The sequence below is a fragment of the Ranitomeya imitator genome, chromosome 4, assembly GCF_032444005.1.
Source record: "Ranitomeya imitator isolate aRanImi1 chromosome 4, aRanImi1.pri, whole genome shotgun sequence".
In the NCBI taxonomy this organism is placed as follows: Eukaryota; Metazoa; Chordata; class Amphibia; order Anura; family Dendrobatidae; genus Ranitomeya; species Ranitomeya imitator.
Genome location: NC_091285.1, coordinates 351797311 through 351811361, shown reverse-complemented (window position 1 = coordinate 351811361; position 14051 = coordinate 351797311). Strand labels below are relative to the sequence as shown.

The following is a 14051-nucleotide window of genomic DNA, read 5'->3' as shown; positions in this document are numbered from 1 at the left end:
CCTTTTCTTTTTTTTTTTTTAATTTTTTTGTTTTTGCGGTTATGGGGGGTGGTGGGAGGTTGTGGTGTTGTGTGTAGTAGGTGGCGGTGGAGGAGGTAGGGACCATTGTTTTTATCTTTCAAACATTAATATTTCCCATTTTTTCTAGGTTTCACAACGGGCCCTGGATGAACCACTCAATATTGACATGATGGTGGCATCCATTGAAGCACGGGGCCCGTTGTGGGACAGCCGTGACCCCCGGCACGCGGACCAGGGCATATTGCGGCGTCTGTGGATAGAGGTGGCACAATCGCTGTGGGATGGCTTCGACAGCGCTTCACCAAAGGCCAAAACTAGTTTCCGTAAGTATTTACAAAATGCTGCTGTGACCCATCATGCCAGGATTACACAACCGTCAGTGATGTCTTCTATTGGGATTGCACACGGTTGCGTAATCGTTTTCAATATATTATCTAAAACCTTTTTTATTTTTTCAATTTATACACAGTTAAACAATTGAAGACCAGATGGCGCTCCATGAAGGACCGCTTCCGGAGGGGCCTGAAAAAGGAGGGACAGACTCGTAATGGTGCTGCCGCTTCAAGGACCTCGGTGTACAAGTATAACCTGCGACCGGTCCTTGAAAGCAGAGAGTAAGTATAGTACCTATGCACACACCTAGTTTTTACAACATGCATATTCACATACTACATTACAGCCACGTAGCTTATTGCCCAGCCATTTATTTTGGCAAGTACAAAGTATAGAAATGAAGAAAAAAAGGAAAGCTCACCGAGGCGTGAAAAATAAAAAATACATACTTTTATCCTCTTCAATCATAAGCAGAGGATGAAACATCAGCACAATACAATAGACACTATCTACGCGTTTCAGGTGACAGGGAACATCAGACCTGAAACGCGTAGATAGTGTTTTTATTGTATTGTGCAGATGTTTCATCCTCTGCTTATGATTGAAGTGAATAAAGTATTTTGTTTTTACTTTTCACGCCTCGTTGACCTAGAATTTTTTATTCATTTCTGGTCTTCTCACACTTGACACAGCGGCTCCGTGCTCCGAGCCTTCTGGGATTACTACAATGTTGAGCTTGACTGAAATCTGAAGTATACAGAACACAGAAAAATAGTAGATTGGCCATGCCCAGCCAATATTTAATAGTGTAGTAGTATAGTGGCTATCCAGGTGTATCCCCGATTTTTTATACACAAAAAAGTAAAATATAATAGATACGGCATACATTCCACTGCAAAGCAGGTTATGTTCCCATGGTTGCTCAGCTCGCAGGACCTGTGATGACGTCTCGGTCACATGACCGTGACGTCATGGCAGTTCCAACGTAAGCCTAATTGTCTGGCGTTGCAAACCACAACCATGGGTGACTATTGTGAATTAAATAAATACTTTTTTTTTTAATATTGATGGTGCATATGCAGTGTCAATATTAAAAATAGGTTAATATTAATGGCGGCAATGGATACCTGGCGGTAAAGTTAATTAATGACGCATGTGAAATGTGATATTTAGTATACTAATGGTTTCCTTATGTTTTCACAGAACACACAGCAGCACCCGCGAGACTGTCCGACCCTCTGGAGCGGTCCTTTGTGAAGCGCCATCTGAACAGTCGCAGCCATCCCACAGCGAGAGCAGGTCTGCACCACCACAATCTGGCGAACCGGCAGCCGGTCCATCAGATGTTCCCCTGGCCGAGGCCTCTGTCGCTCCTTCCTTTGGGTCTTCCCGACAGCGTCAGCGGGCCTCGGACAGGGCGCCCGTGCCCGAATTTTTACATCTGAGCACCGTATTTCAGAATGGTTTCAAGGCGCTGTGCGATAAAATGTGCAATATCGAACGGCGTCTTGAAAACATCGAAACGGATCTCTCGAGGCCGGCCAAACATTTTTTTACTGCCATTCACAACGGCATGGTTGAACATCTTACGCCGGAACTCCAGATTTCGGTCATGCAGGGCTGCAACAATATATATGTCAGTGCTCTGCAGCAGGCTCGGGTCATGCAGTCAGCGACAAATATGCCCGCAGTACCATCGCTGGCTGCCATGACTCCGACTCCTGCTGCAGAGCACCACCACAGAGCTCCGCGTGCCGAGGGCCACCGCCACCACCACCACCACCACAGAACAGAGCCCCAAAGTTCAGAGCCTGACAGGCCTTCAAGGGGACACAGACGGGATGCCGACCCACACCCAGAGGGAGAGAGGAGGAAAAAGAAGAAGACGACGACGACTACAAGTACTACGACCTTGGCTATGGCTGCTCCCAAAAGTACCACCAGAAAACACCCCGGGTCGACCCTAGCACACCAAGTACCCAGGCTGGGTCTACACGGAGTACACCCAGTACCCAGCGTGGGTCTACAAGGAGTACACCATCACAGCCTGGGTCTACCCGGAGCCGGAGTAGCCAGCCAAGGACACTGGTCGTCCCTCCTCCTCCCTCACCTCCTGCTTTGCTAATCTCGCCACCATCCACTACCTGGATTGATGTCGGCATCCCGTCTAGTGTGATAGAGTATGCTGCTTCCTCCCCCTCGTCCTCCTCCTCGGTCTCCTCAACACCCCCAAAAAGTGTGGGATATCAATCCCCTTTAATTGCGGATGTTGGTACCCCCTAATAACATTTCCCAATTTTTTTTTTTTGTACCCTAAATAAATGTTATTTTTTTAAAAAAAAATTAGTTTTTATTGTCTCAAATAAAGTTTGCACCAAATCACACCTTGCGCCGTATACACAAATCTTGTCTTTGTAACACCTGATGTGCAATGTCTGACAATATTTATCAATTTGTTTTTTTCATTGTTTTATAGGGCTGTCGCTCATTGTACTCAGATGTTACAAACACAAACAGCATTGCTCAATATGTCAAGTTTACAATGTACCATCACACAACGATTTCAGTATAGATAAAGTTGGTTTTTGTGTGTAACCAACGTTATCTTTTCTGAAATCGTAAAACGATTGAGCCCCTGCTGTGAGTTTTTTGGTGTCAGCGAATGATTTTGAATTTTTTTTGGGTAACTGATCAGACGCTGTCATTGTTGGATCGGCGAGTTTCGACCGATCCAGCGATGTCTTTGTTTTAAACAAGGGAATATTGGGTTACTAGCGCACTGTTTTAAACACTAAAATAAAAAGTGAACAATACCCCACAAATATAAAAAGGTGTCTACCACGTCCCTCGCCGTCATCTTTCCGCACTGACACTGTGATTCCCGCCCGTAAAGCTGAGCACACCGTTGACTTAATAATAAACGCTGTGCTGTGCATTAGGGCTGCCACAGTACGGGAAGTTGACGGCGATGGACGTTTCACACACCGGAGTGTAAGGGTTTTTTGTATTTTTTAAAATTACATTTACAATGGTAAACATCGTGAGTGTGGCAAAGCGCTTCATAACATTACCCAGATTACACGGGATTTGCTCTTTTTTGGTCGCTGGAGAGCTGTCTGTGTGACAGCTCTCCAGCAACCACGCGACAACTAAACAACGATCTCGGTCCAGTCGTATCACTGGTCGGTATCGTTGGGTAATAGTTTTATTATTGTACCTTAAGAATATTGGTCAGGTGAGGTGGAAGCAATGTTCACAGTGTCGCCACTATTTGACTCTGGACAAATTCTATCATCCTGAGTACAATAGTGTTAACTCTGTAGAGTTTTGCAAACATGATCGTCTCCCTCCTTGTCTAGCCTGGTTCCATATGCAAATAGTCTGCAGGATTAAAAATGGTTGACAAGGTGGGAGCCGATTATGTAATTATACGTCAAAACTATGGAACACACAAATTTTGTGTGACACACATTACTTTCAATAAAATTGGATTTTACAATTCTATTACTATGGAAAAACGTATGGGAGATTTGTTTGGTGAAAACGGAAAGGCACAAGAACTTTATTTCAAAACACAACGCATTATACAATCAGGGGACATTTTAACAATAACCATACATAGTATGGTTAAATGACATGGACTACATGACATCATAATAACACGAAGAATTAAACCATTTGATCTTGCCATGAAACACGGCCAACATCAGAAACAAAGTATGCAGCAAATTGGTCCCTCATATGAGCAATCTCCACAGTTGTCCGCAGAGGATGAGCTTGATAATCAGGCAATGGATTTTGTATGGGTTCATCGAGTTCCACGTTGACTCTCTCTTTACCAATAATAAAATTGTGGAGAACCACACACGCCTTCACCACCTCATCCACTGTCTCAATTTTCAAATTTATGGCGGATCCTAAAATACGCCATTTGGAGACCAGGATGCCAAAGGCGCACTCCACAGTTCTTCTGGCCCTGGACAGTCTATAATTAAATATAGTTTTGGTGCGGTCCAACCCACGACTTGAGTAAGGTTTAAGTAGGTTGCCACTCATTTGAAAAGCCTCATCACCAACAACAACAAATGGCAGGGCCGGGCCGTCGGTGTTGGGAAGAGGTCGTGGATGGGGGAAATTAAAATTGTTATTGTACAATCTTCGGCCCATATCAGACTCCTTAAATGTCCGTGAATCATTTGCACGGCCAAACGCTCCAATGTCCACAGCGAGAAACCTGCAGTCCGCACCTGCAATTGCCATCAGCACGGTGGAAAAGTATTTTTTATAATTAAAAAAAAGAGATCCACTTCTTGAAGGCTTGGTAATCCTAATGTGCTTCCCTTCCACGGCTCCAATACAGTTAGGGAAAGAACACACTTGTTCAAATTTTTGGGCGTTGGCAAGCCATATTTCTCTTGTAGGGATGGGTAAAAATTCCTCCCGGAGGTTGTCCCACAATGCGCGGCAAGTGTCGGCAATAATACCCGACAGTGTTGAGACTCCAATCCGAAACTGGAAATGCAGTGATCTCAATGTCTCTCCGGTAGCCAGGAAACTGACAAGAAGAAAAATAAATAAATATAATTAATAAAATTGTTATGAAAGAATTTTTCATTTTTAATAACAATCCCCCCACCCCACAAAACAAAAACACGTTACTTTAAAAAATGGCAAGAACATATAAATCCTTCACATTCCATTACGTACCGTAGAGTCACCAGCAGACGTTCCTCAGGGGAAATCGATTTACGGAGCTGCGTGTCCTGCCTGGAAATGGTTCCTTCCACCAGACGCAGCAGATATCGGAAGCTGTCTTTTGACATCCTGGTGTATTCAAAGTATTTGTCCTGGTTCTCATTTAATTTGCCAAACAGACAATGGTAGGCTCCACGACTCTCTCGGACTTCCACTATAAGGTGTAGCCAAAAACGCCGACGACTCCTTCTCCGTAGTTTGTCTCTTTTCCTCTGTTCATGACAGGCAATAGCATAAGCAATAGCAAGGGCTAATTCCAGCTGAAAATTGAGGTAGATACTCTCCATGGAACGATCCATCTTGATGCTCTATGGTTGGAAATAATCTATGCCGGGGTATATATACCACTATTACATTAATACCCACCCCCATTTACCCATTGGTGGCATTATCGATTGTCTAGACACTAGACCCACCCTCTTCTATTCATTGGTGGTGTTATCTAGTGTCTAGACACTAAATTGTGTGTAAAGATCTAATCAGTGTTTGACAACGCATGCGTCGTAAAACGCTGCGTTTTTTGTAAAAACGCAACAAAAACGCACCAAAAACGCTGCGTTTTACGACGCATCCGTCCGACGCTTGCGTCAAAAAAGGTGCGTTTTTGCGTGCGTTTCCGATGCGTCGTGCGTTGCGTCGGCGACGCTGCGTCGCATGACGCTAATGTGAACGTAGCCTAACTGTGGAGGAGAAGAGAAGGTCTTGAGAGGACCAGAAATTACGTGTTGGAAGGTAACGGGAGATTAGTTCAGAGATATATGGAGGAGGCAGATTATGGATGACTTTGTAGGTCAATGTCAATAGTTTGAAATGGATATGTTTGGGAATTGGGAGCCAATGAAGGGATTTGCAGAGGGGAGACATGAAGGAATAGCGAGGCGAGAGATGGATTAGTCATGCAGCAGAGTTAAAGACAGACTGGAGAGGTGCAAGAGTGTCAGCAGCGAGGCCACAGAGGAGGATACTTTAGTAGTAAGTGGGAGATGATGAGGAGATGCACTAACATTTTTGTAGAATAATGGTTGAAGAAAAGACAGGTTTGGGAATATTTTTGAGTTCGAGGCGACAGGAGGGGGCACGAGCTTGGATGTGCGGTTTGAAGGACAGGGTACAGTTGACAGCTACTCCAAGGCAGCGAATTTGCGATACAGGGGAAAGCATGATTTCATTTATTGTGATAGATCAGATAGGGGACTTAGGTGAGATGGAGGAAAGATGATGAGTTCAGTTTTGTCCATGTTGACCCTTAGGAAGCATGATGAGAAGAACGAGGATATGGCTGATAGACACTCAGGGATTTTGGACAGCAGACCGATGGGACAGAGAGGTAGATTTGAGTATCATCAGCGTATAGATGGCACTGGAAGCAATGGGTCCCAGAACAGAGCCTTGAGGGACACAAGCATGGACATGCTGTTCAAGGAGTTTGGAGGCGAACTGAAGCAGTTATATCAAGTGATAACTGAACATAGAGGTTAGGTCGATTGTTGGTTTCTTTAGGATAGGTGTGACTGTGGCATGTTTGAAAGCAGAAGGAAAGGTACCAGAGGCTAGCAATAGGTTGGAAAGATGGGTTAGGCCTGTGATAAACGTGGTGGTGAGGTTGGGGAGGAGATGGAATGAGGTCGAGTGCACAATTGGTGAGGTGCGATTTGGAGAGGAGATGAGTGAGCTCTCCTTCAGTGATGGTGGGGAGGAAGATTATGCGGGAGGATCAGTGGCCTTTTATACTGTACATAGGGTTTGTGGTGAATGGGCAGTAAAGACTTGCCTTGCTTGGTTAACCTTATTTTTTTAAATGTGCACCAAAGTCTTCTGCACAGAGGAGGGAGGTCGGAGGGGGCAATGGAGGAGGGAGTTAAAAGTGTTGAATAAATGTTTGGGGTTGTCTGATAAAGAATATACAAGGGTTGTGAAATAGACCTGTTAAAGGGACACTGTCACCCCCTCCAGCCGTTATAAACTAAAAGAGCCACCTTGTGCAGCAGTAATGCTGCATTCTAACAAGGTGGCTCTTTTAGTTTTTGCTTCTGTTATTCATTATGCTTCATTGTTATGCATTATGCACAGTGCGGGGCGGGGATTCAGCAACAGGGTGGCTGCACTGCCCGCACAGGCGCCGTCAGGAACTCGACATCTGAGCTATGACGGCCAATACTCAATGCGCCTGCCCCTGACAGGCACGCACAGCGCAGGCGCCGGATTTCAGACGAAAACAGCGCTGAGGGGGCGGCGACCAGCGCCCCAGAAGAGATGACTGACGGCAGTTGGGTGCTTCAAAGAGGGGGCTTCAGACCTGCCTCCAGGTCTAAAGATAGGTATTTGGGGAAAATTATAAAACGCTTTATTGAGGGAATAACAGAAGCAAAAACTAAAAGAGCCACCTTGTTAGAATGCAGCATTACTGCTGCACAAGGTGGCTTTTTTAGTTTATAACGGCTGGAGGGGGTGACAGTGTCCCTTTAAGCAGAGGTGAGGGCAGATTTGAATGTGAAAGTTGCTGTTTTGAATGCGGTGAAGTCTTCTTCTAGTGTGTTTTCTTTCCAACTTCACTCCGATACCCTGGACACTTGCCAACAGTTTTTAGTGAGGTTATTGTGCCAGGGTTGCCTATTGATTAATCGCATTTTGCCATGCACGAGCAGGTCGACCGAGTCAATATCTGATGCCAGTGTGGTGTTGTAGAAAATGGTGGAACTGTATGTGTCATGGAGTGAAGATTTGGAGGACAGCAGTAGAATAGAGTCAGAGAGCGCATGAATGTCTAGGTGTTTGAGGTTTCTGGGGGTGTGTGCTAGTTTCTGAACATAGTGTGGCAGGTGAGGACATGGATGAGAAAGTGAGTAGGTGGCGGTCAGACAGGGGGAGAGATGAGGCTGTGAAAATAGATAGGGAGCAGAGACGGGTGAAGATATGGTCTAATGTATGTCGTCTGTGTGGGTGGCTGCGGAGGACCACTGAGTGTGACCAAAGGATGAAGCAAGGGACAGGAGCTTGGAGGCTGCAGGCTGGTGGATGTCAGTGGGAATTTTGAAGTCACCCATGATTTCATCATCAACTGCTTTTTGTACCAATCGATAGCTTCTCCCATGGGCAATAGTAATTTCCACACTCTCTCGATCCCAAAACAGCCCAGCAATTCCATCCCTTCATATACTGGTACATGTGGATTTTTACCTTTTTCATCCTAGAAAAACATTCCACACACCTCACACTCATAGCTATCAACATCTTAAAGAACCCTTGTGACTGTATTTTACAATACCTGCCTAGAGGACATAAAAATATATTTATAAAAATCTTTGCTTATACCTGCCTGACGAAAGGTACATTACCCTAAACGTTGTTATACTTCATTTTGCGGTGTAATAACTTTTTTTGAGATACGAGGGAAGAAAAATAAAAAGCATTAAAAAGCATTCATTTTTGTGCCTATATTTGGTGTGCTATTCCTTTATACATTATTAATTTTCTAATGAATTTGGGAGTAATGTGGCCTGTTCCAGTGGAATAAACACCCAATCTATTTTTTGTAACATAAATTGGAGGTTGATCAACTCACCTTTTCTCTGTTACAAAGATACAATATCTGGAAGTATGATGAGAACACAGAATGTAGCCATTCTGTACACATTATATGAATCTGCGAATTTCACACCTTAACAAAGCCTGGAACATTACTTGTAAGAAATCAACATTTTCTGTAAAAATGGTTATGAAACAAAGGAATAAATCTTTTTAATTATTTTCAATCTCTAAAAAACACCACAACCTAGTGTAGGAAACACTTAGCAGAAATGAATATATCAGACACAAAAATTATCTAAAATTAGACCATGGATAGTTCTACATGATAAAGTTACTTTTACATTAGTATCCAGATATGGTAAAAGCCTTAAAATACCTACAAAGTCCCTTACTAATGTCCTAAACTGATTCTCCCTAACTGCAGAGGTTGCCAACCTTAAAGATATGAGATATGGTGCCCCCTCTCGTTGGTTAACCAAGTAGGTTTGCTTTATCTGCTTATTTCACCTGTCCTCCCATTGGCTATCATTACCTATAACAGGGAATGACAAGGAGAGCTGTCGATGAGTGGGCGCGCCACATCTAGTAATCTATTAGGGTGCCAACCTCCGCTGTTAGGCACCATCAGCCGTAGGTTAAGAAACAGGCATGTATAGTTTTCTGAAAGTTTATTATTAAATTATCTGATTTTGCACCTACCAGATATTGCAAATACCTACAAGGGAGGTACTACCATCTCCCTATAAGAGAGGAATTACTATCTCTCTAAAAGATACGAGATATGGCGCCCCCACTCGTCGGCGATTGCCCATATCTTATCTGGCTCTCTCTGTTATAAGTAGATGGGAAAAGACAGGTATGTAATTAGAGATGGAGAAAATCAACGTACAAAATGTGGTGGACTATATCTAAGGTGAGTACATGGTAAAGGCATGATAGCCTTACAATGAAAGGATACTAGACAATTAGGGAGATGGTAGTACCTCTCTTATAGGGAGATGATAGTACCTCCCTTGTAGGTATTTGCTATATCTGGTAGGTGGATAATCAGATAATCTAATAATAAAATTTCAGAAAACTATACATGCCTGTTTCTTAACCTACGGCTGATGATGCCTTACAGTGGAGGTTGGCACCCTAATTGATTACTAGATGTGGCGCCTCCACTCATCGACAGCTCTTCTTGTCTTTCCCTTCTAGCCCTGTTATAGATAATGAATTTGAATGGGAGGACAGGTGAAATAGGCAGATAAAGCAAACCTACTTGGTTAACCAACGAGAGGGGGCACCATATCTCATAACTTTTAGGGTGCCAACCGCCGCAGTTAGGTAGAATCAGTCTAGGACATTAGTAAGGGACTTTAGGTATTTTTAGGCTGTTACCATATCTGGATACTAATATAGAAGTAACTTTATCATGTGGAATTATTCATGGTCTAGTTTTAGATCATTTGTGTATCTAATATATTCACTTTTGCTAAGTGTCTGCTATACTGCGTTTTAGTGTTTTTTAGAGATTGAAAATAATTAAGAAGATTATTTTAAGGTATTATAACTTCACACATTGTAAGAGAGCAAAGTCTTGAGAAACAAATAGATATTGAAATATTGTGTTGGTTTTTTATTGCTTAGATTCAGAAGATGGGCAGAAACACGCAATGGTGAGTGAACGTACCGAAGCCTTTACCACAGCCAGAAATCTACTCGCATCTGGAGCTGATGCCATTGAAAGAATTATGTCTTCATATAAAGAGGTAACTTTACCTGTAGAACAACAACCCCTTTTTTGTTCCTTTTTGTTCTGGTTACACTTATAAATACAGGGTGGGCCATTTATATGGATACACCTAAATAAAATGGGAATGGTTGGTGATATTAATTTCCTGTTTGTGGCACATTAGTATATGGGAGGGGGGAAACTTTTCAAGATGGGTGATGACAATGGCGGCCATTTTGAAGTTGGCCATTTTGGATCAAACTTAATTTTTTTTCAATTGGAAGAGGGTCACACATCCAACTTATTGAGAATTTCACAAGAAAAACAATGGTGTGCTTGGCTTTAATGTAGCTTTATGCTTTCATGAGTTATTTACAAGTTTATGACCACTTACAAAATGTGTTCAAAGTGCTGCCCATTGTGTTGGATTGTCAATGTTTCTTCTCCCACTCTTGACACACTGATAGCAACACCGCAGAAGAAATGCTAGCACAGGCTTCCAATATCTGTTGTTTTGAATGCTGCACATCTCGTATCTTCACAGCATAGAAGATGATGATGCTACAGTACTTAATTTAAAGGGATTATCCAGGAATATTTTATTTTTATACTATGGGCCTAAAAACTAACAGACAGATAGTCGCTACCTTCCTGCCCGTTGTTCCAGGCGCCAATCACAGACTGCTCCTGCTGGCGATTCCACGGCTGACGTCACTTTGACAGAGCAGAAGCTTCTCTTCTGCTCTGCTCTTGATGGGGTGTGACTGCTGATGTCATTCTGTTTGATAGCTGGCTCCTGCTGCCTAACTGAGCAGGCCGTCAATCAGCATGGCGTTGGCCTTAACGTCCTGTCGATATAGCAGCGCGAAAGAGGAAGAGCTGCTCTGTGGATGTGAATTTGCAGTATCGCTGGCAGGAGCGGTCAGTGGGCAGAACAAGTGGGTAGTTAACAACCTGTTAGAAATATAAAATAGTCCCGGATAACCCCTTTAAAAGTCTATAAGAAAAAATAAAACGTAGACCTGCCTGAACGTTCTGGCTATTGTACACTGATCCTAAAGGGTGCCTCCGATGTCTCTGTCGTTCTCATATCGCACCAGAAGTTTACACCTGTTAACAGGAGACCCTGCTGGAAAATGTACAAATCCCCAAGCCTCAGTGAAGAGCTTCATAAAATAGCTTTGACAATAGTGCCCACTGGTAGCTGGAAACTCTGCCAACCTATCACTTGTAATTATACTCCAAGCAGGAAAAAAGAACACTGAAGGCGCCATTTAAAATGTGCAGTAGCATTTCTAAAGAATAAAACAGTATTTATTTTATTTTACAGGTTACAGAACTCGCAGGTTATACTGCCAGGGTGTATAATATGTTTTCGGTCTTTAATGAAGTTAAAAAAGGAATTTATAAAAGATCATCAATTCAAGAAACACAGAACCAAATAAAAAAGACTGGACTTCACATAGATGGACCCTTGGAAATTAAAGGTATTTGTACTTTTTATGGAGGAGGTTTTCCAGGAAACCCTTTTTTTGCAGCAAACATGTACAATAAATGGGTGCAAGTCCAACAGCGGTGACCTCAGTGACCCCGATGTGTTTCTCCTAGGTACATTAATGGAGACTGTCCCACAGAACACACATTCATAACACCACTGACGCAACGTGCTATGCCACCAACAAGATCAGATTTTCTTTTTAATTTATCATTTGTGTTTATACTCTCATCTCTGACCTAAATGAAATGTTTGGAAATGTTATTTTTCGTAATAAGTCATTTATAAATGAGAATGCATTTTTCTCAGTAGATTACATCAAGTGTACTTAAACCACTAAACTTTCGCCTATATTTCTTGAAATGATATGTTGATATTGCCAATGCTGACTAAATGTCCAGCCTGTCTGGGCTGAGTCTTAGTGGGTCAGGGTTGAAGTCTGCTGCAATATAACTATATTAGAAATTCTTTAAAGGGGTTGTTCCCTTTCGGTAAATTAATGTCCCCGACTATAATGAAACAAACCACGCTGTACTTACCTTCCCCAGGTCCACCAATGAATATGCTCCAGATATCAGACCCAGTGCGCGGCTCTGAACTGGACATTCTGTCTATACTGCCAGAGCCGCTAAGATCACTGATTGGTTGCTGTGCTATCGAAGTGACGGCAGCGCGGCAGCCAATGCCACAAACCGGGAGCATCAGCGGACACTCCCCAGGAAGGTGAATACAGCCCGGTTTGTTTCTTTATAATACCTTGCAGGTGGGGATATTCATTTCCCTAAAGCAAAAAACCCTGTTCAATCAATACAGCCATAAACAAATGGTAATAATTCATTAAGAAGTTTGGTTCATTGCACCCTTTTTTTTGCCCTGACATTTGCTAAGCAGCAATCTAATAAGTCTCGTCTCTTATTTGGTAGATAACATAAGCCCATGTTCAGACTCCTGAGAAGATCAGAATGTGTGACTCACTATGGTGATAGACTGTTGGCCAGAAGAAATACAAAAATGTATAATATTTTTCTCTAAATTGTTTTGTAACAGGCAAAGTAATAGACGTAGATCATGGAATCATATGTGAAAATGTCCCAATCATTACACCAAACGGAGATATTGTGGTTTCCAAGTTAAATATACAAGTAAGTAACGCTACCCAGCATCGTATGTATAGTAACGAAAATAATATGTTCAGCGTCAGACTGGAGCACCTTGGGCCCACCAGAGAAAATCATTCTTGGGGCCCACTGTGTAGCTACATAGAAATAGATACAAGACCACCAATTGTGCGGTAAAAAGCGCTAATATCAGGGTATAATATAAGGTAGTTCACGTCTTAATAATGTAGCAAGGGTTGGGGTAGCCCCCTCACAGAATATGATGTAGCCCCCTCATAAAATATAATGCAGTCCCCTCTCATAGAATATAATGCAGCACCCCACAAAATATAATGCAACCCCCTCAGGTATGACACAGTCCCCACCATAGAATACAATGTAGCACCCCATAGGGTATAATGCAGCCCCCCCTCATATAGTATAATGCCACCCACTACAGAATATAATGTAGTCCCCTGAGAGAATGCAGTTCCACCACAGAATATAATGCAGCCCCCCATAGAGTATACTGTAGCCCCCTCATATAGTATGATGTAGCCCCCATAATATTATGTAGTCTCCTGAGAGAATAATGCAGCCCCACCACAGAATATAATGCAGCCCCCCATAGAGTATACTGTAACCCCTCATATAGTATGATGTAGCCCCCCATAATATAATGTAGTACCCTGAGTATAATGCAGTCCCCCCACAGAATATAATGTAGCCCCCCAGGGCCGTATTTAGAGTTTCTGCTGCCCTAGGCACTTTTAGTGCTGCCTCCCCCTTTGGTGAGTATGACACTATCGGCAGTGACTTTGGCAAGAATCACTGATGTGAAAGTCGCCTTTTGCAGCAGATCCGGCAGTTTTTCTGCATCTGCCGCGTAACGGATCACTTACGGCAACACTGCGTTCAGCCTCATTAATTCCCTATGGGATTTGCGGCACTTGCTGTGATCTGGCAAATGCGGTACCAAACCTCCCAACTTTTGAAGAAGGGAAGGAGGTATAAAGTTTGCGGCGCCTGTAGTGCGCCGCAGCAAATTTTAGGCCACGCCTCTGACCACACCCATTTCACAACTAGTCACACCCATATCCACGTC

General features: G+C 43.1%; 1 protein-coding gene across 1 annotated transcript in view; it reads left to right on the top strand.

Annotated features, from left to right (window-relative positions):
* The window catches only part of ABCD2 (ATP binding cassette subfamily D member 2), an 84222-nt gene that overhangs the window by 31569 nt on the left and 38602 nt on the right, over window positions 1-14051 (top strand). The window contains exons 3-5 of the mRNA XM_069765009.1: window positions 10270-10391; window positions 11685-11841; window positions 12897-12991. Of these exons, the coding sequence (XP_069621110.1) occupies window positions 10270-10391; window positions 11685-11841; window positions 12897-12991 (374 nt within the window). The remainder of the gene's footprint in view (window positions 1-10269; window positions 10392-11684; window positions 11842-12896; window positions 12992-14051) is intronic.